A 26,186-nucleotide genomic window follows, 5' to 3' on the forward strand; every position below is an offset into this window, starting at 1 on the left:
TTCTCTGGGGTGTGAAGAACCCCAGATAATGTCACTTCCTGCCTTATATAGCTGTTGCACATGGTGGGGAACCCATTGTTCCAAATCTTTGTTCCCAGACCTGTCTGTGGGGAAAAATACTGACATCCCAAGATTGAGTAAAGCATCATGTCCTTGTAGAGTCATAGTAGCCATCACTCACAGGCTGTCTGTAGCGTTTTCAGGAAGGCTTACCAGGTGGGAGATGAGCTTCTCCTAAGGACTATTGTTCTTTCTAAAGGCCCATTACCCTGACTAGGCCCTTTTCAACTAGCTATTTAGATAGAAAGCATCTTGTTTAGTGGGTGTTATCCAGGTGTAACTACATTTGAAGTATGGATGCATAGTATTTATAACTTCAGATACAAAAATAATAGGATAATCATATTCAGCAAATCATAACCTTTTGAATGACATCTCACATAACCTGTCTTGTATAAAATGCATCATAATTATGCTATAACCATATCACCATAATATCACCATGAAGAATGTGAGATGCAGTGTCATAACCATAATTTACAACATGCGGAAAGCCTCCAGAACATCTAGTAATATAGCCATGTCTAGAGTAGTTAGCAAAACTAGGACTTCACTCTGCTTAAAATTTAAGGCTACTTTCTGATCTTGTGGAAAAGATCCCCCTGGTAGGCATACGCATATCCATCCCTCTGATTTAAGGATGTCGTCATCTCTGTTCCATTTCCTTACAGGATCCCCAAAGACTCTGCGGTGTTGCCTACTGCTTGTAGTAGCTCACCCAGCAACACCCGTTTTCATTCCTTTTGTACCTCCACTTCTTTGTGAATGATGTTCAGCTCAGCAGGGATACTTCCCGCCCCCCATCCCCACACCTTGTAGTAGATGTCTTCCACTCCATTGTGTCCTGACTAGGGCTTTGCACAGTCTCTTTGATGTCTCCCATCAGCAAGACCTTTTCTATTACCTTCGCTTTTACACATTCTGATTCTTGATGACTTGGTGTTTCTGCAGCCACTGTTATGCTGTCCTTGTCCTCAGCTGACTGGCATAGCTTGGTGTCCCACTGATTCTTTTTCTGATGTGTAACCAGGGAAAACTCAAATTTAAATGAACCCCAATATGCCTCTGTTTCCCTTGTACAGGTTCTTGGACCCTGATAGCAAGTCCATCACCTGAGGAAGCAGCTCCTGTGTCCCACCCTCCCTCACAAGTATAGTGTAAGAAAGAAGAAGAGACAAAAATTATGTTGAAACAGGTAAGTATTGTATTAAGAATTGATTACATAAAAGGGGTGAGGGGAAAACCATAAGCAACCACATAAACACTCAACAAAAAGTGGACTGCAACAAAGGGGCTTGAAGCTCAGGCCCAATACCCCTCCCTTGGCAACAAGAACAAAACCAATCAAATCCCCTATATAGCCCACTGCTAATCCGATGTCATCTGTGGGCAGGTCAGATGGTAGTGAGTGGTGGGTCCAGGACCTCCTACCCTTGGGCCAAACACTGGCCTTTGGGGAGGAACGCTGGATTTTGGCTGCTGGATGTTGACAAGCTACTGGAACCGAAACTGCTGATGGACCAAAGGATCCTGGATGGCAGGTAAGTTGTTGGTGTCACAGGATCCTTCACAGCTCTTGATTTGGAGACTCATGCAAAATCCTGACTGCACACAGCTGCCTCCTGAACGGACAGCGCCGTGATGACGTGGCACACTTCCTTATAAAGAATGGCAGGAAAATTCTGAGGCGTTGGCAGTTACAAGCCAGTTCCAACTGGTCTGAACCAGCTGTTTGCGCCACAGCTTTGGCACCTTAATTTCCCCAACTCTAGGGACAAAATGGAGATTTGACTCCATTTTGAAAAGTACCAAAGTCCATACTGATGAGGGGGGGGGGAAATGATATAAAAACCTTATCTTAATCATTTAAAATCACCTATTATATAAAATCACTAACAGATGCAGTCAGCCTCCTCTTCCTGGGATACTTCCAGTTCATTCCCTGGGGTCATCACATTTTTCTCTAAGCTCTTTGGCTCTTTGTCTGTCTCCAGATTGCTTTTTACTTTAGGCTGGATTTTCAGCTGGATTTTACTCCTAGAAGAATTTTGCACCACTGCATGTGTGCAGAAACATGCCCTCCCCCGCTGCAGATTCTCTTTGTTTTCCCGCAGAAAAATGGTTTCTGTGGGGAAACAAAGAGAAGCTGCACCAGTGCTCACTCACATTTGGGCACCTGAAAGGGTTGCCATCCCACCAGGATTGTCCTGCAGTCTTCAGGAATTAAAGATTAATCTTCAATTAAAGATTGTTATGTGATGAAATCTCCAGGAATTCATCCAACCAAAGTTGGCAACCCTAGCACCCAGAGCAGCCAGGGGAGAGGGAAGTCACTGCGTGGGGAGGGGGCCGGGAAAGCTGGGGTACCCCAACTTCCCAGGGACATTAGTCCCAACTTGGCGAGGAGGAGGATGACAGACAGGTTTCCTCTTCCCTGCACAGAGCAGCTGGGGCTGGGTCAGATCAACCCCAAGAAACCTTCCCCAGCTGCAGGAAGCTCTGAACCATGGCGAGAGAGAGCTTGACAAGCGGGTCTGGGTGCAGGGTGTGAGGCTTGTTGGGGTGGGGGTTCTGGGGGTGGGGGGTGAGGTATGGCTGTTGGGCAGACAAGGGGAGCCACTCCCTGCATCGTGACCCCTTCCCCCCCACTTCCTGGTCCCTGCTCCTCAGCCTCAGGGGGAGAGGGCACTGTATGGGGAGCTGTTCCTCCTGTCCACCCAACCCCTGTGCATCAGGATCCCCCTACTTTCATCCATCCCCCCTGCTGAGCCTCACCTCCCTGCACCCAGAACCCCCCACTGAGCCACCTAAAACACACACCCCAAGCCTCACTCCCTGCATTGGGAGCCCCCCACACCCAGCCCCCCAACAAGCTGCCCCCCTGCTGTGTCCCCCTGCACCCAAACCCTCCCCTTGTTGACTCCTAACCACCTTCACATAGATTACGCTGCACAATCCCATTCCCGTTGCAGCCAGAATCCCCCAACGAACACTTGTGCATCCAGTTCCCCTCCCCCACACAGGCCCCACCACTGAGCTGTCTGCACCCAAATTGTGCCACACAGAACCCTGGTACTTGTGAGAGAATACTGCACTAAAAATTAAAAATTTGGTGCCAAAATTTTTAAAATTTGATAATTATACAAAATTCTGCATATCTGTGTCGAAATAACAGATGCTATATGTCAGTTAACAAAGAGGCATACAGTAATGATACATTTCCTCTTTCATAACAATAAAATTCAGCCATATCCCAATGAGATATTTAAAACCACATGTATATACGTAATATACAGGTTGTTGGACCTGGCCAGGCTAATGGTCTTTATAATGTCTCTATAGTCAATCACATACTCAATTATCCATATATGGTAGGTTGAAGTATTGTTGACTGGTCTGTTAAGTATAACAGTTTCTTTTCTTCAGGTGCTCAGAGGTTTCTTCACTGTGTATTGATATATTCTGGTGTCTCCATTCTGTGGGATGCCCCCTTAAACAGCTTAAGTTGGTTAACAAGATATAAAAATGTTTTACATTTCCCTAATATGTGAAATATGGCTTTCTTATTTCTTGTGTAAGCAGAGTCAGGATGAGCTCTAACCTGACATCTGGTGGAAAGCATTTCAGAGAGTGTATTTGCATAGGCACGCCTTCCTCATCCCAGGCTGCCGAGCTGTGGGACTGCTTTGTGACAGAAATGACTCAACCTCAGTTGGGTGGTACTTGCTAGACAAGGGACATGGGTTCCAACTCCCAGTGAATGGAGAGAAACTGGGGACAGGTATCTGTGCCTGGTGATGCAGTCTCCTTGTGGAGCCAGAAGCACCAGTTCCACCCCCTCCTCTCTCCACTGTAGAATGTCAGAGTTGATTTTTTTTATTCCCTCAAGAATCTAGATATAGGTTACTGAGCTGAACTCACTTTGGGCTAATGGTGCACTAGCACTGGGGCTCCCCTACTAAGAGCTGAGATCACTAAGAGTTGAAATCACTAAAGAGCTGAAATTACTGAGCTGAGAGCACTGAGTACTGTGCTAACTAATGGGGGAGCCTGAAGCTATACTGTGGAACAGAGCAGCTGGCGGAGTGGAGCAGTTTGTGAGGATGGCTGGAGCGGATCACGGGACAGCTGGTGGAGCAGAGCGGCTGGCAGAGTGGAGTAGCTGTGGGACGGGTGGAGCGGCCCACAGAGCGAGCCGAGCAGTTTGCAGGGAGAACTGGAGCAGCTCATGGAGCAGAGCAGCTTGTGGAGCGGAGCAGTTTGTGAGGACAGTTGGAAGAGCAGAATGGAGCAGCTGGTAAAGCGGAGCAGTTCGTGGAGAAGGTGGAAGCAGAACCCACGGAGAGGCAGGGCAGTTGGCCCCGGACCACGTAAGGTTCCCCTTTCTACCCAGGCTGAGGGGAGGGACCTCTACAGATAAACTCTTGAACTCTGGAGTGGCATTGACCAGAGACTTTTGGGTTGTTGGACTTTGGGGTGATTGGACATAAAACCCTAAGGGGAAAAAGGACATTGCCAAACGTACTTGGAGGTGGGTTTTTGTTTATGGTTTGTGTTATAACCCTGTTTGTGGTGTTTCTCCAATGGGATGCCGCATTGATTCCTTCCTTTATTAAAAGATTTTGCTACACTCAGACTCCGTGCTTGCGAGAGGGGAAGTATTGCCTCCTAGAGGCGCCCAGTGGGGTATGGTATGTAAGTGTCCCAGGTCACTGGGTGGGGGCTCGAGCCGGTTATGCATTGCGTTACTGAAACGGAACCCCTGGATACTGAACCTGGCCCTTGTTGCTGCCAACTCAGAGGAGCAGAAGGGTTACACTTGTATAGCAGTATTCTTGAGATAAAAATAATATAAAGTAATAGAAACATTCTTAATATAACAAGGTAGACAGATAATAAGGATTTTATCAAGTTTTAAATAAAAAGGTGGCAACTTGACTCATTAAATGTTTAATTATTTTGTTTACTTTTGTTTTCCAAAATACTTTCCTATAATTTAACTATGCAAGATATGGCATTAAGAGCTTAAATACTATTTTGATACCATTCTTCTTTAATTGTAAGTTTGTCCTATGTCATGTAGGTTGCCTTGTGTCCTGTGTCACATGACGACAATTTGTTTTTATTTGCAACAAAAGTCAACTTTATACTTAATTATAATTTATTTGTAATGAGTGGTATCACACTATTCAAATATTATGGTTGGGTTATAACCGTAATACCACACTTTTTTTGTAGAGCTCAAAAAGGCCTCAGATATAAATATCTTAAGTGAGGAGTTACTGTATGTCTACACTATGGGATTATACTGATATTACAGAAGCCTATTTTTGGAAACAGACTGTATAAAGTCGAGGGCACGTGGCCATACTAAGTACATTAATGCTGCGGTGTGCATCCATGTACCGAGGCTAGCGTCAAAATCCAGAGCATTGAACTGTGGGTAGCTATCCCATAGTTCCCACAGTCTCCCCCACCTATTGGAATTCTGGGTTGAGATCCCAATGCCTGATGGGGCCAAAAATTTGTCACAGGTGGTTATGGGTAAATGTCATCAGTGAATCCTCCCTCTGTGAAAGCAATGGTGGACAATCATTTCACGCCCTTTTCCCTAGGTTGCCCAGGCAGATGCCATAGCACGGCAACCATGGAGCCCATTCAGCCTGTTTTCACTGTCACCGTATGTCTATTGGATGTTGCTCACAGACACGGTACTGCAGAGCTACACAGCAGCATACCCTTGCCTTTGCAAGTTAGCAAGGACAGTTACCAGCTCTCGTGTACCATCTGCTGCTTTGCAAGTTGACAATGACGGTTACGAGTCATACTGTACCATCTGCTGCTGTCAGGGGTGCTCCTGGCTGGCCTCATTGAGGTCGGTCAGGGGTGCCTGGACAAAAATGGGAATGACTCCTCTGGTCATTCTCTTCTTTAAGTTTTGTCTAATAGAGATTCTGTCCTGCCTAGAATTTCAGGCAAGCCTACTAAAGAACTAGAGAGGCAAACAACCGCTCTGGGTCAGAGCCCCAGACATCTTACAGAAATGATGAGCTGCATGCCATTCTAGCGGGTGCCCCTGCAACAACCCCACCTATCGCTTCTCTCCTCCCCCCAACCCTCTTGGACTACCATGGCAGTTATCCCCCCATTTGTGTGATGAAGTAATAAAGAATGCAATGTGGAGGGAGGGTAGGCGGGCAGGCAGTTGGCTTACAGCAAAGTCAAGTGAACCACCATTCTGCACTTACTCAGCCTCAGAGGTGAAAGTAAGCCGTTATGGTCCAGCACGGCATGCCAGTAAGAGCCAGTATGTCATGCCAGACTGCATTGGCTTCTGCAGCGGGGATTTAAAGGGCTCTGTGGCGAGGCCCAAGCCCTTTAAATCCCATGCTGCAGCTCCAGCGGCCGGGTCGGGGGCCAGCATTTAAAGCGCTCCTCTGAGCTTCCTGTCACAGCGGGAAGCCCAGAGGAGCCTTTTAAATCCTGGCCCACCATAGTGGCTGGGCTGGGTGGCAGGGAACTCGGAGGAGCCCTTTTAAATCCCAGCTCCAGCCATCAGGCTAGGGCCGGCATTTAAAGGGCTCCTCCAAGCTCCCCGCTGCAGTGGGAAGCCCAGAGGGGCACTTTAAATCGTGGCTGGGCCGGACAGTGGGGATCTTGGAGGAGCCCTTTAAGTCCTGGCCCCGGCCCCAGCCTGCAACTCCAGCAGCCAGGCTGGGGCCAGCATTTAAAGGGATCCTCCAGGCTCCCCGCCATAGCAGGGAGCTTGGAGGAGCCCTGTAAGTCAAGCCTGCCGCTTTGGCAGCTGGGCTGGGGCTGGCATTTAAAGGACCCGGAGCTCCACAGTGGCTGAAGCCTCAGGCTCTTTAGTTGGCCCCAGGGGCTCCCAGTCACCTCTGCAGCTGGGAGCCCCCTGGGTGATTTAAAGGCCCTGGGACTCCCAGCCACAGCTGGTGCCCCAGGGCCTTTAAATCTTGAGGCCATGCCTCTACCAGATGAGCCCCCGCCCCCTCTGGCCATACCAGTAAGTCTCGTGAGTTACTTTCATCCCTGCTTGGCCTATAGCTGAAAATGGAAATCTCTGACAAGCATTAGTGTAACCCTTCTGCCCCTCTGAGTTGGCAGCAATCAGGGCCGGGTTCCGTTTCAATAGCACAATGCATAACCGGCTCGAGCCCCCACCCAGTGACCTGGGACACTTACATACCACACACCCCTGGGCGCCTCTAGGAGGCAATACCTCCCCTCTCGCAAGCATGGAGTCTGAGTGTAGCAAAAACCTTTTAATAAAGCAAGGAAACAATGCGGCATCCCATTGGAGAAACACCACAAACAGGATTATAACACAAACCATAAGCAAAAATCCACCTCCAAGTATGTTTGGCAATGTCCTTTCCCCCTTAGTGTCTTAAGCCCAATCACCCCAAAGTCCAACAACCCAAAAGTCTCTGGTCAGTGCCACCCCAGAATTCAAAAGATTATCTGCAGAGTTTTACCCCCCCCAGCCTGGGTGGAAATAGGTGGGGAAGTCCACACAAGGTGTTAAAGGGCATCTTATGTGGGCCAGGGCCAACTGCTCCACCCCTTCGTGGAGTTCTGCTGCAGCCTTCACCATGACCAGCTCCACTACACCAGCTGTGCCGCTCCTCCAGCTGTCCCTGCAAACTGCTTCACTCCGCTCACTGCTCCATGGGCTGCTCCAACATGCTGCAAACTGTTCTGCTCTGCCAGCTGCTTAACGACAGGTCTTCAGACTCCCCCACTAGTTAACACAGCACTCAGTGATTTCAGCTTTTAGTAGGGGAGCCCTGGTGCTGGTGCACCATTGGCCCAACATGAATTCAGCTCAGCAGTCTCTAGATGGACTCCTAATGGAATCAAAATTAGCTCTACTCTTTTACAGTGGAGAGAGGAGAATGTGCAATTGGTGTTCCAGGCCCATACCATCAGGTACACACACCAGTCCCCAATCTCTTTCAATTCACTGGGTTTTGGAACCCATGTCCCTTGTCTAGCAAGTACTACTTAATTTATATTGAGACATCTCTGTCATAAAGCAGTCTTGTAGTTCCTCATTCACATAATCAGGTGGCAACACTTTATTCATCCTGCCCCAATAATAAAGAAATTGGGGGATCCCAGAGCTGTCACAATAACCATCCCAGGCTGCTGTGGGCTATGCTGGGTATGCCCATGCAAACACCTGAAAGATCACACTTTCTGAAATTCTTTCCACACTTCCCATAATTCACCACCAGATGTCAGGGTAGAGCTCATCCTGACTCTGCTTATATTAGGATAGACGCACAGGCAGCACTGAATCTCCATTTGTGTGTGGGCCTTTGGTTGACACTGGTAAAATACAAAATGTCCCAGGATATGTATGTTGGGGGACAGTTCTAAATGGCAGCTTAATTTTTTTATTTGCAGCAAAATGTAGAGGTCTAAGTATCTGATTGTGATTGTGATCCCTGATAACAAGGAATAGGTGCAACCGTGCGCGGCTGCTGACTGAGGAGAGCAGCCTGAGGCAGAAATCTCCAGCTGGCATGATAGCCCAGGCAGGACTGAATCTCCATTAGACAAAACTTACAGGAAATAACCTGGAGTCATTCCCATTTTTGCCCAGGCACCCTTGGTCAATCTTACCGAGGCCAGCCAGGAGCACTGGATGACAATGACGGATACTAGTCCTCTGTACCATCTCCCGTCCACAAGGGAAGGGAAGGGGATGCTGCTGTGTAGTGCTGCAGCACTGTGTCTGCCAGCAGCATCCTGAACACACATGGTGACATCAAAAAAAGGTGAGAAATGATTTTTTTTTCCCTTTGCTTTCACAGGGGGGGCTGACGACACATACCCTGAACCACCTGTGACAATATTTTTGACCCTTCAGGCTTTGGGAGCTCAGCCAAGAATTCAAATGGTTTTCAGAGAGTGCAGAAACTGGGATAGCTACAGTCATCAGTCGCCTCTCCCTCTGTGAGCATCCATTTGATTCTTTGGATTTCTGGTCCTCTTGTCTCAGCTCCTTAAGTTTCACGCAGCACTATGTTGAGTCCCTGTTGCGGCCTCTGTCCATCATAGCCTTGGAGATTTTTTCTAATGTTTTGACATTTTGTCTATTGGAACGGAGTTCTGATAGAACAGATTCATCTCCCTATACAGAGATCAGATTCAGTATTTCCTATACTGTCCATGCTGGAGCTCTTTTTTGATTCTGAGACTGCATGGTCACCTGTGCTGATCAGCTCTCCACGCTGGGCAAACAGGATATGAAATTCAAAAGTTTGCGGGGCTTTTCTTGTCTACCTGGCCAGTGCGTCCGAGTTCAAATCGCTTTCCAGAGTGGTCACAATGGTGCTCTGTGGGATAGCTCCCAGAGGCCAATACTGTCGAATTGCAGCCACACTAACCCTAATTCGAAATGGCAATACCAATTTCAGCGGGAGGAGTACAATTATCAATATTAAGAACCCTTTATATTGAAATAAAGGGCTTTGTTGTGTGGACAGGTGCATGCTTAATTCGGTTTAACGCTGCTAAATTCGAGATAAACTTGTAGTGTAGACCAGGCCTTTAAAGTTGTCCCAGTTAACATTGATCAGCAATGTAACAACGAAACAATTACAGAACATGCTCATTTAAAGTTGTGCAATGTTCCCTTATAACATTGTTTGGCAGCTGCCGCTTTGTCCACTGCTTGCAGGAAGAACAGCCCATTGGAGCAAGCTGGTGGGGGCTTGGAACCAAGGTGGATCAACAGCTCCTCACTCCCCTAAGTTCCCTGTGCAGCAGCTTCCCAGCAGACTATCAATTGCTGGCAGTTCAACTGTCCCCCCGGCCCCACTGCCATGTGCTGCTCCTGCCCTCTGCCTTGGAGCTGCTCCCAGAAGCCTCCTGCTTGCTATGCGGTGGGGACGGGAGGGAGAGGAGGGCTAACGTCAGGGTGTCCCCCTGCTCCTGCCCCCCACTTACCCCATCTCCATGGGAGGGGAAGGGGGACACAACAGGGCTCAGGACAGAGGGCACTTGCTGGCAGCAGCTGCTGTCTCCACTTGCTAATCTACTTAAAATGGAAATGTACTTAAAGTGGGGTCAGCGCACTTAAAGGTACAATGCGCATCTCTCTCTCTCTCTCAGAATGTGTGTCTGTCTGCCATGCTGTCTTCCCTCCCTCCATTTGTGCTGCCTTGTAGAGTGTGAGGTTACATTAACACAATGTGTTAACCCTTGAGGGCTCAGCCAAGTACTAGTTCATCATTTAGCAGTAAGGCATTCCCTGAGAAATATCCCACCCTCTGACTCCACCACCTCAACCAAGCTTCACAATCATCATTGCTGTGTACAGTATTAAATTATTTAAAAGTGTGTGTGTGTTTAAAAAAAAAAAATCTTCTGCCTGGTGAAAAATTTTTCCCTAGAATCTAACATCCCCCTCCACCTCATTTACATTAATTCTTATGGGGAAATTGGATTCACTTAACATCGCTTTGCTTAGTCATTTTTCAGGAACATAACTACAACGTTAAGTGAGGAGTTACTGAATATGTACAGATAATTTATCTCAATAATTCAATTGCAGTTTTAAAAAAATTTATAAAATGCTTTTATTAATTTAATTTTATTTTTACAGAAAAAAATGCTTTTATTAATTTAATTTTTATTTTTACAGAAAAAACTAAAGGAAAAATCTCAACATTAATGCAAAGGCAATATTGATAAAATCATAACTTTTTTGCTATTTCTAAATTTATTTGCACCTTTATTAAATATTAAAATACAGTTAAGTGTATTATAGCCAAAATGTCTCCTCATCTCTCTCATCTGGTGTGGACATGGGCTGTCTTTCTCCTATCAACAATTGGAAACAAATGGTGACTCCCTCTATAATCAGCTCCCCACAGTGTGCTCCTAATGCTACACATGCTCTAACTTTTATATCAGAATAATGTCTGCTGTCATCTGGTTTAACAATCTCAAATCAATTTCTCTCAGGATAATGAGCCTCTTAATTTCCTTATCTTTTATTATTTGGATTGAAGTTGCCAAACCAGATGAGAGTGAGATTTTAAGGCAGTGATATGATTGAATGCTTGATACATGTAGTTTGCAGTTTCGTGTACTTTTAAGAAAACTACAGTTTTTCTTCCCACAAGTTATAATAACAGTTTTTAATATTTAACAACAATATTTATATACACTAGTCTTCTTTCTGATGTTTATCAAATTGTTCCAACAGAGCTCTTAGTATACTTCCTGGTAGTTTTTGGTGTCTGTCTCTTAGCGTTTCAAGGGCAATCTTTGTCTGTTAAGAGAAAGAAAGAGGGGAAATCTTTTATATTTCAAGAACGACCACTTCAATCATCATTCTCTTCTAGTTTTCCCAAGGATGCTAAAGGTATATATAAAACTCTGTGGAAAATGTTGTGGGAGGAGAGGGCAGGAAGGGTAAATCCTTCACAAGATCCCATGAAGCTCATACTGAGGGATAGTCTCATTCCCACCCACCAGTGTATTTTCCCCTGTGATAACCAAGGATACTAAACAGCTAGATCTAGATATGCAATAGTGCCATGGAAATGTTAGCTCACTACCACCCCATCTTGCAAACCCTGAGGCACATGAATAACTCAATAACTCAGGAGATTAGAATCAGAGGGATAGCCATGTTAGTCTGGATCTGTGAAAAGCGACAAAGAGGCCTGTAGCACCTTATAGACTGACAGATGGAGCATAAGCTTTCGTGGGTGAATACCCCCTTTGTCAGATGCATGTGTTTCATTAGCTTCAATAGGACTACATATTCGATTGAAATTATTCACTTGCGTTTGCAGGTTTGAGCCCTTAAACTGTAAGTATGACTTGATTTAATTTAATATTTAAGTTTGACAGGTTTTTTTTCAACTGGAGTTGTGGTAAAGATCTTTTAACTAAACATCGAAATAGGCTTTCCACAGCAAAACCTCAGCTGCCAGGTGTAGAAGGCAGTTTTCCCCCTTCAAAAACAGCTATTACCTTTTTCAAACCCTATTTTAAATGTTTACCGTTCATTAAAATATGCATCAAATCATTAAATAAAATTAGAGGTTTAGGATGTAAAACCCTGTTTTTTCAGGCATGTTAAATCACATCCACTGTAATTTTTGCTCAGACTAAAATCTGATAAATATTCAGCCTAGACCCTTCCCTTGCTCTCTTGTAATGATTAGGGCCCAGAGGGCCTTCCCTGATTACGGGCTTAATTTATGGAAAGTGGGTAAAAGTTCATAATTGTCACAGTCACCTTCTATAGAACATTATTTAAGAAGGAAAAAGGAGACATCTGAATTAAACCGAGAGGATCTACTGCTACCACCCAAGGATTGTGCTTAAAATCATGTCTGATAAACAAGAGGAGTATGGGACTGAAACTCAATGGACCAAAATTGGTACTTCAGAAATTAGTCCTAACTGGTGGACAAAATAAAAAAAGGATGGGTTATTCTGCCCATAACCCCCTTTGGGGATCCTTTTAAAGAGCGACTTTGTGAGAGAAAGGAAATACCATTTGTATTACTGCCACTGGGGGATTTTCATTGTGACATCTGGACCTTGGCACACCAGTGGGGCGGCCTAGCCAACATCACTGCCCCAGCAAAGACCCCAACTTGATACATATGAGGTCCAGCTCTGTCCTCCTCTCTCTTGTGTGTCCCTTCCTGTCCCTTCCCATCTAACTGTTGTCCTCTTTCTCTCAGCTTTCTGCCTAAACCGGAGATCAAAAGCACCATACGGCCCCAGCATAACAAGGTGAGACGGTCCATCCAGCTCTGCCGGTCAGAGAAGGACTGGTAGAGGTAAGGGACTTGACTAGACGATATCCCTGACTAGCCTCTTTGTGTCCTGAGAACATCAACAAAAGCCATATTTCCCCCAACTTTTACTACTGTCTTATCTCCTGTGTCTATTTTGTCAAAAGCAGGAACATGACTATCATTCCTGATTCAAAATTGAACAGCAAAACTAACTCTTCCCCACCAAGATGGGCTGCTTGACAGAGCAAGAGACTCTAACCCATATTCTTTATCTCTGAAAAAGATATTGTTGTTCTTTGCATAATCACATAATTTCAGTGCTTTTTGTCTTGTTTTGATTCTTTTCCTTTCAGGTATCTCAGTCAATACATTTCCAGCCTTTGTTATGAGTTTTCTAGTGTGTTTGCCACAGTAACTAAGAGCCTGAGGTCTCTGTACTCAGGACCCCAAACCTTGTTTAAAATGGTTCATGTTGAATAACAACAGTCATGTAAACACCTCCAGTTCTCTGGGCCCACTTATTCCACCCAAAGTGACACAACAGCTTCTAAAAATGTATTTGTTAAAGAGATCAGTGGGAGTTCTTGCGTGTTCACCACTTGAGGAAAGAATCAGACTATTTATTTAGGCACCTAACAATGGATTAGTGAGCCTAAGATTAGGCACATATATTGACCAAGATTTTCTAAATTATAGAAATGGATGGGAGTCAGGATATGAAAAACATTTCTGAAAGTAGCATTAACCCCCCACAGTGCTCCAGTAAGACCAGAACCTCAGCCAGTTCATACCAGCTGAGGATCTGTCTCATAACATTTATCATTTGCAGAGATATAACTATATATCTTATATGTAGTGTTGTTGTAACTGTTGGTCTCAATAATAAAAGAACAAATACCCTAATCAACCCATGGGCGAACACTTTTCCTGAAATGATCAACTCTATATCTGACCTCTCTGTCCTTATAATCAAAGGAAAACCTGCATAACATCTTCAAAAGACAAGACTAGGAGCTTAAATTCATAACCTTGCTGGACACTAAAAATCATGGCCACAATACAGAAGCTGGTTTTATGTCTCATTAACACAATCTATGAACCACTAACTCTCCTTTATCCTAAGACTGCCGATGTGGTAATTGTCCACCTCATCTTGAATGGTCTGTCATGGTATAACCCCCACTCTGAACCTTAGCGTCCAAAAGATGGGGTACCAGCATGAATCCCCCTAAGCTTAATTACCAGCTTAGATTTTGTAGTGCTGCCACCAACCAGGACTTGCAGTGCCTGGTACACTCTGGTCCCCCAAAACCTTCCCAGGGGACCCCAAGACCCAGACCCCCTGGATCTTATACAAGGAAAGTAAACCCTTTCCCCCACCGTTGCTTCTCCCAGACTTTCCCTCCCTGGGTTACCCTGGAAGATCACTGTGATTCAAACTCCTTGAATCTTAAAACAGAGAGGAATGCACCTTCCCCCCTCCTCTTTTCCCCTCCCCAAGAGGTAATACAGATTCAAGCTCTGTGAATCTAAAACAGAGGAATTCCACCTTCCCCCCTCCCTTCTCTCTCCCTGTCTCCCACCAATTCCCTGGTGAGTACAGACTCAATTCCCTTGAGCCTCAACAAGGGGAAAAATCAATCAGGTTTTAAAAAAGAAAAGCTTTTAATAAAAGAAAGAAAAAAGTAAAAGTTGTCTCTGTAATTAAGATGGTAAAAGTTACAGGGTCTTTCAGCTTATAGACACTAGAGAGAAGCCTTCCCCCCAGCACAAATACAAATTAAAATCCTTCCAGCAAAATACACATTTGCAAATAAAGAAAACAATCAAAAAGACTAAACCGCCTTTCTACTTGTACTTACTATTTGAACAGAAAATTGGAGAGCCTGTAGGTACGTCTGTTCATTCTCAGAACCCAGAGAGAACAACAGACAAACAAACAACACAAAACAAAGACTTCCCTCCTCCAAGATTTGAAAGTATCTTGTCTTCTGATTGGTCCTCTGGTCAGGTGGCCCAGGTTCACTGCTTGTAACCCTTTACAGGTAAAAGAGATATTAACCCTTAACTATCTGTTTATGACATGGTTTCTTGCAACATATGTTAACTTCTTATGCTTAACAATCTGCTCCACCTTGTATTAGGCAGTGATACTCTGAGTACCTTTCCCAAACTGAAGAAGAGCTGTGTGTAGCTCAGAAGCTTGTCTCTTTCACCTTCAGAGGTTGATCCAATAAATGATATTACCTCACCCACTTTGTCTCTATTTTATATGTGTCCATGCAAGGGATAAAGTGACTGGAGTGTGGTTCCTTGTTACTCATTTTGAAGGGCTCTGCTAGGTATTTAGTGTTTAGTAGGCTGAAGAGTAGGACTTGACTATAATGTGTGTAGTACAGATTCAGAGACAGACTCAAAAGGCACAAAGGGCAGTCAATGGAAGTCAGTGGGAATGGGCATCTAATTCCCTTTTGTCTCTTGGAAGATCTCCTCAAGTCACTGTGCAAATATTGACCTTTTCTGTCTTTAATTTCATATTGTATTAATATATTTTCTTTGATTTATTTTCCATTTTAAAAAAATCAAGAGAAACTACCTCTGAGTTTACATATTTCAAGATGGCCTGAAACGTGAGACCATTTTGCTAGTAGTTTCTTGTGACAGAGTGCTGAGGCCTGATGGGTGAATTAGCGTGAATTAGTTTCCCAGAGATGGCTGATTGAGCAAGTAGCTAATCAGAAAGTGATGCTGCAGAGATAAGGAACTAATTAGGTCTCAGCTGACTAACCTGCTAAACCAGGAAGGAAGTGTTACAAGACGGGAAGACTGGACTAGCTGAACCAGACTGAAACAGCTTCCAAAACAGGGAGATCTCATTTCCTAAGGTCTTGGTAAAGAGGGACTAAAAACTGTAGGAATTAAAAACTGTGATGTTGCACTGTACTGGTGTGGGTAAAGGGTTTGTAATAAAATAGAGACTGAACTCTAAAAGAAAGTGGGTGTGACCAATTTCTGGGGCAACAGAAGACGGGAACAGAGCATTGCCGGCCTCAGGGATTTTATTTCCATATATTTATCATTAGAAATAGACTTTTCTATTCTTCTTTACAGAAGAACTTGATAAAATCACTGTAAGATTAAATTAGTATTGCAGCTTTATGTGATATCCTGAGATAAATCTCTGTTTCCCTCCAAACAGTCCCCAAGACTACCCACAAATTGTTATTCCCTCTGTTCCTCTCACCCATAAATCAAACAAAGGCTAGATTTTTATATTTTTTTTTAGATAAATTGGGATTGTGTTTGAAGAGTTTCAGTTTAGGATACAGCCTTGTGAGACACCACTAGTCAGTTCTAATACCAAAGAAAGGGAAGTGAAAGCTAAAGATACCTGTCATTTCTGTTGCAAAACAAACTTAATATGCCAAAGAAAAATGTCCTTGGAAAAAAATGGTGAGGTAATCCCTCCAAGTCAGGAGGGATCAGTAGAGGGCAAAACAAATAGTTGCCTATACTATGCAGAGAACCATTAAGATATTCCCCTGCCTCTGCCCAAAGTTAAAGTATTACTAATTTACATTGTAATCCCCAGCAGCTGCTCAGGTGAGTGAGGTCCACTCCAGATGTCCATCTCTGGGCCGGACATCCCCTTGGCGTCTCCTCCAGGTGGGTGCCGGGGGACAGGAGAAAGGACTCCCAAGCACATGTGTGCCTCCTCCCCACTCCTCTCTCTCCTTCCCCCTCCTGAGTGCCTCCTGAGGTGCCCCACAACAGTCTGCCAGCCGCTGCTCTCTATAGCCCTTAGGCAGAAGCAGCAGCAGGCAGCCGGCAGCACAAGCAAGGGAGAGGCACGGGCTGTTTTCTTTCAGGCAGGGAAGTTCTGAGGCTGGGGGCGGGGAGGGGACGTTCTGGGGCAGGAGGGGGGCACCGGGGCCCATTCCAGACAGGGCCAGGGGAGAAACCCAGCTCCAAATATTGGTGGAGCATAGCCTCCAGCCTTGAATATTCCTGGTGCTCGGGCACTACGAGCCCATATAACCTGCCGTCCCTGCCAGGTACCCAGGCCTGCGGCTGAGGGACACTGGAATGTCAATGTGTGTTGAGGCAGGGCAGATGCTGCAGAGAGAAGGGAGACTCTAATATATTTAGTTTCCTTCAGGTCCCTGGCTTTTCCCATTGTACACTCAGGATGCCCTTCCCCTCTGTGGCGGTGGTGAGGGAGAAGGGGAGACAGGACGTTGATTATGTGAATCTAAGGGAAAACAAATGCTTCTCTGAATTTGTAAGTGGCTGAAATCATGTTTATGCTGGTGGGGGAAACTATCTGCTCCTGTATTCCCAGATCCAAATGAGTGGCTCAGTCTGAAATCTGGGAGCAGAAAAGGTATTTTGCTCCTTCAGAACGTCAGGCAGGGCTTGACTACATTTGAATTAATTTTTGGTTTTAGAAACTGCTTTGTGCAGTTCCTCAACCGTCTTCTATCCATGTAAGCATTTATGCTTCACTTATCACTACAGAATCAAAAGATACCACAAAATAGAAAAGGGTAAAAAACCAGGAGGAAAGAGGCAATAATTGTACAGTCCTTCTAGCCCCCACCGAAAAAGATTACAGAAGCTGCCTGAGGGCAAGGAGCTATAATGTAAGACATCCTGAAACAACACTTCTGCTGCCCCCAAGCCTTGTGGCTAAGGACTTGCCTCTGATGAAGCGAAGCAGAAAAAGGCTTTGCAAGGTAATCTGTACTTTGGGGTGTAGGCTACAGGGAAGCTTATCCCTTCTTGATGGCTGTGGAATGCCTATATAGCTATTCTGCACTTCTTCCTTGCATTAATACACTTGCCACTTAGTTTCCAGATTCCAGACAACCCAACAGGGTAAGTCTTTTCTTCCCTATTGCATTGATATAATTTGGGACAGAGCCGGGGAGAGACGGTCTGGAGAGGGGGCTGGGAGAGGCAAAGTCTGGGAGGGAAGAATACAGGAACACTGTTCTTCTCAGGTTTCTACACTCATTCTCTAAGATGTTAAAGAGGAGACTTGACAGCCAGGGACCACTAAAAACTCCTATAGTATTGCTGGGCAGGTCGTACTCAATGTTTGCTCTGAACGACTTCCTGAATGAGCTACTAGTCAAAAAAGTGCAGTGACGGAACTGTATCTGACCTCCAAATTTAATCACTTGCAACCGAAAAAGAAATAAATACATCACATATTAACTATGAGCCTTCTCATGCCCCGAAGCACTGCGAGGCATTTTTTATATTAACATCACCACAAAAATAAAACCAGTCTGCTGAGGTTGTCTGCCTATCCCTGACCACATAGTAGTGCTGTTCCTATTTGGAGATGAAGAACTGTATGTGGCAGAGCATAGGTGAGGAGTCTAATGGGAATAAGAGCAGGTGGTCGGAGATAGGAAATTTGCGTTAGCTCTCCGCTTCCCACTGTGTTCCACAGTTTGCAGCAGTAAATCCTTTTCTTCTCTCCCCTTTGGATCTCCCAGAGGAAAAACTTCATGCTAACTTGATGAGTCTCTCCTGGGTCATTCAGACCCACAGTCTTTCAGGAGCGGCACAGCTCAGATAACTATAGATGTGTTTGGACTGGGGTCTGATATTGGAATCTAAGAAGTATTTTCACTCAGATCAAAATAAAATGAGAAGTATTATAATCAAGATACCTAAATTCAACACACTTTGTGCCACACAATTTTTTTTGCTTTTTGTTTTTTGTTTTTGTTTTTTATTCAAGACATGGTGGGTCCCCAATGTTTTTCTTAAGGTAGGATACACCTTAGGAGACAATTTATTTAATGGACTACCTCCCCTTCAGGTATGATCCAGATCATATCCCAGTGGCAACTAAACTGATTGCTTACATCGAAAACTAACTTCACAGAAGTATTTTCATTTCTTTGACTGATGGAGTGCATTTTCACAGGGTTCACAACTTAGGAGTCAGAGTGGTAGCCGTGTTAGTCTGCATCAACAAAAACAACGAGGAGTCATTGTGGCACCTTAAAGACTAAAAAATTTATTTGGGCAAAGCTTTCATGGGCTAGAACCCACTTCATCATCTGCATAGAGTGGAAAATACAGGAGCAGGTATAAATACATGAAAGGATGGAAGTTGCCTTACCAAGTGTGAGGTCAATCTAACGAGACAATTCAATTAACAGCAGGATACCAAGGGAGGAAAAATAACTTTGAAAGTGGTAATAAGTAGTGTTAACTGTCTGAAATGGGCCACTTCAACATCATTTAAACTAAGACTGTAGGCTCCCAAAAGTTTCAAAGAGAACACCCAACTTACCTTTTCAACTAGTTCCGTAGCTGTTATATTTGGATCATATGGAATGGGATCACCAACATATGTGCGAAGTTTGACTGGGAACCCTCCATATACAGGAATGAGTGGCAATCGAGAACATTCATAGAACCACCTAAAAAACCCTGTGAATTACAAAAAAGGTGGGACGAGGTGGTGTTACGTTTTGAGAGAGAACCTTAGAAGCCAGCAGAGTCCCTGAATCACAATGGTTCTGGATTGCAACTAACAAATTTTAAATGATAGGGGTTTGATGAAGGCTACATAAAGTAGGTCAAACAATATGCAGGGCACATAATCTTGAAAATATTTATCTTACATTACCTCCTACAAATTCATTACTAGGTTAAGATGGGTCACTATGTAGAGAACAATTAATGCTTAGTCCAATAAATGCATACAGCATTCATATTAGCTAACCAATGTGCACTTCGGTTTACATCACAAAGAAACAGTTCCAGGATTGAAAGAGAACAAAATAGTCTAAAGAAATTCCCAAAACTAGTATTTCCCAGAAACAGTTGATTTTGAAAATATAAATAAAAGAAAACTCTAAGAATGTGAAAAGCTACATACGAAGTAAATCTCACCTATTTTTCCAAGTGTCCGACATCCTTCCTGAATATTATGTGTAAACAAAGGGATGATGGGCTAAGAATTAAGGAAAAAGAAGTGGTAAGACTTTGGACAATAGTTCAACCTCAGTTTTTGTTTTAAATATTTCATAATCTCTGTAGAGAGGCATTCTGCATCTATATCATATGGTTATAGGCAACTTTACCATCCCATTACATCAAAATGAAACTGATAAGTTATCATGACTAGAAACTCAGAAGGAGTCACATGTTTGTCAGGAAAAACTACAGCTAGTTAGGTACCAGGTGAGACTCCATTTTCTGAGTGTTCTTAGAACCTATGTCACATGTTGCTTTTAGAAGGATGAACACCAAAACAACACTGACAGGATAACATTTAGAAGCAGAAAAAATAATTTCACAAATTTCAGAATTTTCAGTTTCATGAGTTTGTTCAGCAATTTTTTTCAGTGCCTAAGTAGTCAGAGTTAGTGAGTTAGACAAAAAATCATCCAGACACATATTATTTTGGTAACAAAATCTTGCAAAAGTCCTACAGAAAACAGACTATGCAGTGTGAGTCCCACTTTTACTATGAAACGCCTGCAAATGTTGGGGCAGAGAACGAGAAAGGATGATAATGCATAACTAATATTTCCTTTCTAATGCCTTTAATACTAAATAGTTTTAAGTTGTAATTTCTCAGAAAATAATTTTTCCTCAAATATGATGAAGATTATTGTCTTTTTGAAGCACATATTGAGCTAGTACAATTCACATCACCTCACAGCAGAGGTTCTTCCTAAATCTTATGCTGTGACAGTGTCTTCATTATTGTTGTTATAGATCGAGTGCCAACTATGTACATGGCATAGCATAGAACTTTGCTTTCCCTTCAGTTCCTATCCCAAGAGGTTTATCAGAGATATGAATTAGAGCAGGGGCTTCTTAAATTTTTTTATAGTGTAGACCACATCTTAACAGAGAGTGTATTTCTTGTGCAACATCCCTACAACTGCTCAGAGGGAAAAGTAACATCAGGAAATTAGTTTATTTTTAAACAATTTAATTTTTTTTAAAAGTCACACTAGATGAACGTGCTTTTCATTTAATCTCATCATCATGCCATCTGTTCCAAATCTCTTGCTCCTCCTGACTAGGCTTCAGGTCACCTTCTTTTCTCACTCTGTGTAACATCTTGTCCCCCTCTCTCCTGCAAATATTGCCTGGCTCCATTCTACCACTGATGGCTGGAGTCCTATTTTTGCAGTTCCACTCCTGCTGGTAGTTCTGGTCCTGGAAAGCAGCTCCCATTTCCTCTCCTCTTCTTTTGAAGCAGCAGCCCATAGCTAAGATGATGACTCCTTCTTTCCTTCTGCTTTTATTTCTTTAAAATGTATCTCTTTCAACTCATATCTATACAGTTTATAGAAATTTGACTAATAACAGAGAGGAAGGATGATGTTCTCTTGGCCACGTTTCATATTCCAAGACACATTGAACTTGTGCAGATGTAAGCAGAGTCAGGATGAGCTCTACCCTGACATCTGGTGATGAATTATGGGGAGTGTGGAAAGAATTTCAGGTATTTGCATTGGCACACCTACCTCACCTAGCATAGCACACGGCAGCCTGGGATGGTTAGTTTGACAGCTCTGGGATCCCCAATTTCTTTATTATTGGGGCAGGAGGAATAAAGTGTTGTCACCCTGATTATGTGAATGAGGAGCTATGAGACTGCTTTATGACAGAGATGACTCAACCTTAATTAAGTAGTACTTGCTAAACAAGGGACATGGGTTCCAAAAGCCAGTGAATTGAGAGAGGTTGGGGACTGGTGTTTGTACCTGATGGTATGGGCCCCTTTTGAGGGCCTGAAACACCAATTGTACGTCCTCCTCTCTCCACTGTTGAAGAGCAGAGCTAATTTTGATTCCATCAGGAGTTCATCTAGAGGCGGCTGAGCTGAATTCACGTTGGGCCAATGGTGCACCAGCACCGGGGCTCCCCTACTATGAGCTGAAATCACTGAGTGCTGTGTTAACTAGTGGGGGAGCCTGAAGACCTATTGCTCAGAGGATAGCAGAGCAGAGCAGTTTGCAGCATGTTGGAGCAGCCCATGGAACAGTGAGCAGAGTGGAGCGGTTTGCGGGGATGGCTGGCGTGGCTCACAGGTCGGCTGGAGGAGCGGCACACCTGGTGTAGTGGAGCTGGTCGTGGTGAAGGCTGCAGCAGAAATCCACGGAGAGGCGGAGCAGTTGGCCCTGGCCCATGTAAGGTGCCCCTTAACACCCTGTGTGGGGCCTCCCCCCATTTCCACCCAGGCTAGGGGAGTAAAACTCTGCAGATAAACTTTTGAACTCTGGGGTGGCACTGACCAGCGACTTTCGGGTTGTTGGACTTTGGGGTGATTGGACTTAAGACTCTAAGGGGGAAAGGACATTGACAAATGTACTTGGAGCTGGGTTTTTGCTTATGGTTTGTGTTAAATCTTGTTTGTGGTGTTTCTCCGATGGGATGCTGCATTGTTTCCCTCCTTTATTAAAAGGATTTTGCTACTCTCAGATTCCATGCTTGCGAGAGGGGAAGTATTGCCTCCTAGAGGCGCCCGGGGTGGTGGTATGTCAGTGTCCCAGGTCACTGGGTGGGGGCTCGAGCCGGTTATTGCAATATTGAAACAAAACCCCTGGATACTGAACCCGGCCTTGGTTGCTGCCAACTCAGAGGGGCACAAAGGTTACACATTAATCTTGCTTTTCACCTTTCTTCTGTCATAACAGCTCTATTCTTTATTAGTCAAATGAAGCTGCAGTAAAAAATATAAGCCAGAATACCATATGCTGGATATTGTAACACCTATGTGACAAAATGCTACGCGTAGTATCCTGATCACAGAGATTGCTGCAGCACAGAGAAGGCTGCTGACTTACTGAAAGACAATAACCCATTTCTGGTGAGAAGATTACTGACACCTGGGTGCTAACTGTTGGGCTAATGAGACAATTGGCTCAGTAACTGAGAGGAACAGGAAGCATGGGAGCTCCGAGAGTGACCATGAGGAGAAGAAGGCGGCTGTGTGTCAGTCTCCTCCTGCTGGATACCTGTGTCATGTTCTGTTTTGCTTGGGAACTGAAGAATAAATGTACAGATGGTGAAAGGGAAACAGCATGAGTGAGTTTCTGACAGAGAACATGAAAACATGCTGGGCAGCACTGCCCACTAGGTAGCTGAAGAGGCACCTTGTGACAACCTACTATTGTACATCATAGAACAACCGTACACCTGAAGAATTCTTCACTCTACTCCACTGATATAATATTAAATTTAAATTAGTCCAATTTCCAGTTAAAATAGTCACTTTGTCCCCTTCCCTCTTTTGGGGTTTGCAGATTTTCTACCACATAATTTAAGAAGGGAATCTACAATCTTTTCAAAAATTTAAAGTTAAAAGTCCAATGCTCCATTTCCATCACATGCCCTATGCTGCATAACCAGTCAATACAAGGTGGGGGGAGACTCATAACTTCCATGTTCTTACTATAGTGTATTTGCCTGCTAGAAAAAACAGCCCAATCCTCTTTTGCACCAGTTCTTCCTAAAGCTGGCTTAACCAACCACATGTGGAGTTCCTCTGCCTATGAGGAGTCCTTGGGTGGCCCAGAGACATCAGAGCACCTCTTATTACACCTTCTCCTTCAACCCCCAGCATGAGGGAGGAGAGGTAGCTGGGAAAAATGAAGCATGACCAGCAGGTGTCTACGTCCTGGAGATCCATGGTTGCCATTATGGTCCCTTGAGGCCAAGGGTTGCCTACTTAAAATAGAGCATCCTCAAAGCGTCACCAACACTGAGGCCCAGTAGCCCCAGGGTCAGGAGAGTGCCAAGGTGACAAATCTACCTTTGCACCTCTCATGTTGAGATGCACTGAGCACAGAAACAGCCCAAGATCTGGGCCAAAATTTTTAAGAAAGGTTTTGAGATTTTGCATTTAAGTTGCTATTCATTATTCCTAAATGTGCCTCCTGCAGGGAGAACTTACCATTTCTCAGTCCATTAATGTTTTTGGTATCATTTATAATTTTCTGTCAATAATTCTGTATTTTCAGGTAATGCCAAATTATATTTTCTAAGTCTCCTTCCACACTGCACTACTTATGTGGCAGTAATTTCAGGGACAACAGTCTTACAAGGGTATATTATGGAGACACAGACAGTAGGGCATCTACTCAGTTTTCCACTTAAAGCAAGGATTCAACCTGTATGCTTTGTATGAAGAACTCCCAAATTTACAGCATGTAACTGTGACGAAAGATTGTCTTGAAGACTCAGAAAACCCATTCTGGATAATTTATAAAATGAGAACTTAATTAAAATTGGGCCCTTTAAGAAATTATTATTTTAGTCCCTTCCACTAAAAAATATGTTAATATTAATCCTTTAAATTTTTGAGATGGAAAAACAAGAATTCTCAACGTTGAAGCTCTCCACTGCTTCTACAACAGCCCACACAAGGGCATGTTTTGATAGAATAATATTGTCAATACCAACCTTATTCAGCATATTTTTATACACAGACACACACACTCACTCTTACAGTATGTATACATAAACTCATAGACTCATAGACTTTAAGGTCAGAAGAGACCATTATGATCATCTAGTCTGACCTCCTGCACAATGCAGGCCACAGAATCTCACCCATCCACTTCTATAACAAACCCCTAACCTATGTCTGAGTTATTGAAGTCCTCAAAGACCTCAGGCTGCAGAGAATCCTCCAGCAAGTGACCCATGACCCCTGCTGCAGAGGAAGTCGAAAAACCTCCAGGGCCTCTGGCGATCTGCCCTGCGGGAAAATTATTTCCCGATCCCAAATATGGAGATCAGTTAAACCTGAGCATTTGGGCAAGACTCACCAGCCAGCACCCAAGAAAGAATTCTCTGTAGTAACTCAGATCCCAACCCATCTAACATCCCATCAAAGACCACTGGGCATATTTACCTGCTGATAACCAATGATCAATTGCTAAATTAATTGCCAAAATTAGGCTATCCCATCATACCATCCCCTCCATAAACTTATCAAGCGAAGTCTTAAAGCCAGATATGTCTTTTGCCCCCACTACTCCCCTTGGAAGGCTGTTCCAGAACTTCACTCCTCTAATGGTTAGAAACCTTCATCTAATTTCAAGTCTAAACTTCCTAGTGTCCAGTTTATATCCATTTGCTCTTGTGTCCACATTGGTACTAAGCTTAAATAATTCCTCTCCCTCCCTGATATTAATCCCTCTGATATATTTATAAAGAATAATCAGATCCCCCCTCAGCCTTCTTTTGGTTAGGCTAAACAAGCCAAGCTCTTTGCGTCTCCTTTCATAAAACAGGTTTTCCATTCCTCGGATCATCCTAGTAGCCCATTTCTGAACCTGTTCCAGTTTGAATTCATCCTTCTTAAACACTGGAGACCAGAACTGCACACAGTATTCCAGATGAGGTCTCACCAGTGCCTTGTACAATGGTACTAACACCTCCTTATGTTTGCTGGAAATATCTCGCCTGATGCATCCTAAAACTGCATTAGCTTTTTTAACGGCCATATCACATTGCCGGCTCATAGTCATCCTGTGATCAACCAATACTCCGAGGTCCTTCTCCTCCTCCATTACTTTCAACTGATGTGTCCTCAATTTATAACTAAAATTCTTGTTATTAATCCCTAAATGCATGACCTTGCACTTTTCACTATTAAATTTCATCTTATTACTATTAGTCCAGTTTACAAGGTCATCCAGATCTTCCTGTATGATATCCCGGTCCTTCTCTGTGTTAGCAATACCTCCCAGCTTTGTGTCATCCGCAAACTTTATTAGCACATTCCCGCTTTTTGTGCCAAGGTCAGTAATAAAAAGGTTAAATAAGATTGGTCCCAAAACTGATCTCTGAGGAACTCCACTAGTAATCTCCTTCCAGCCTGACAGTTCACCTCTCAGTACGACCCAGTGTAGTCTCCCCTTTACCAGTTCCTTATCCACATTTCAATTTTCATACTTATCCCCATCTTTTCCAATTTAACTAATAATTCCCCATGTGGAACCATGTGAAATGCCTTACTGAAATCAAGGTAAATTAGATCCACTGTGTTTCCTTTGTCTAAAAAATCTGTTACCTTCTCAAAGAAGGAGATCAGGTTGGTTTGGCATGATCTACCTTTTGTAAAACCACGTTGTATTTTGTCCCAATTACCATTGACCTCAATGCCCTTAACTACTTTCTCCTTCAAAATTTTTTCCTAGACCTTACATCCTACAGATGTCAAACTAACAGGCCTATAGTTATTCAGATCACTTTTTTTCCCTTTCTTAAAAATAGGAACTATGTTAGCAATTCTCCAGTCATATGGTACAACCCCTGAGTTTACTGATT

General features: G+C 43.8%; 1 protein-coding gene across 1 annotated transcript in view; it reads right to left on the bottom strand.

The window, feature by feature from the left end:
- Positions 1-11,263: 11,263 nt before the first annotated feature.
- Positions 11,264-26,186, bottom strand: part of LOC127044306 (transmembrane protein 68-like) — a 28,401-nt gene continuing 13,478 nt past the window's right edge. Inside the window, exons 5-7 of the mRNA XM_050938948.1 lie at positions 19,779-19,839; positions 19,174-19,313; positions 11,264-11,368 (exon numbers count right to left, since the gene is read on the bottom strand). Of these exons, the coding sequence (XP_050794905.1) occupies positions 11,264-11,368; positions 19,174-19,313; positions 19,779-19,839 (306 nt within the window). The remainder of the gene's footprint in view (positions 11,369-19,173; positions 19,314-19,778; positions 19,840-26,186) is intronic.

Source organism: Gopherus flavomarginatus, chromosome 2, assembly GCF_025201925.1.
Source record: "Gopherus flavomarginatus isolate rGopFla2 chromosome 2, rGopFla2.mat.asm, whole genome shotgun sequence".
NCBI classification, from domain to species: Eukaryota; Metazoa; Chordata; order Testudines; family Testudinidae; genus Gopherus; species Gopherus flavomarginatus.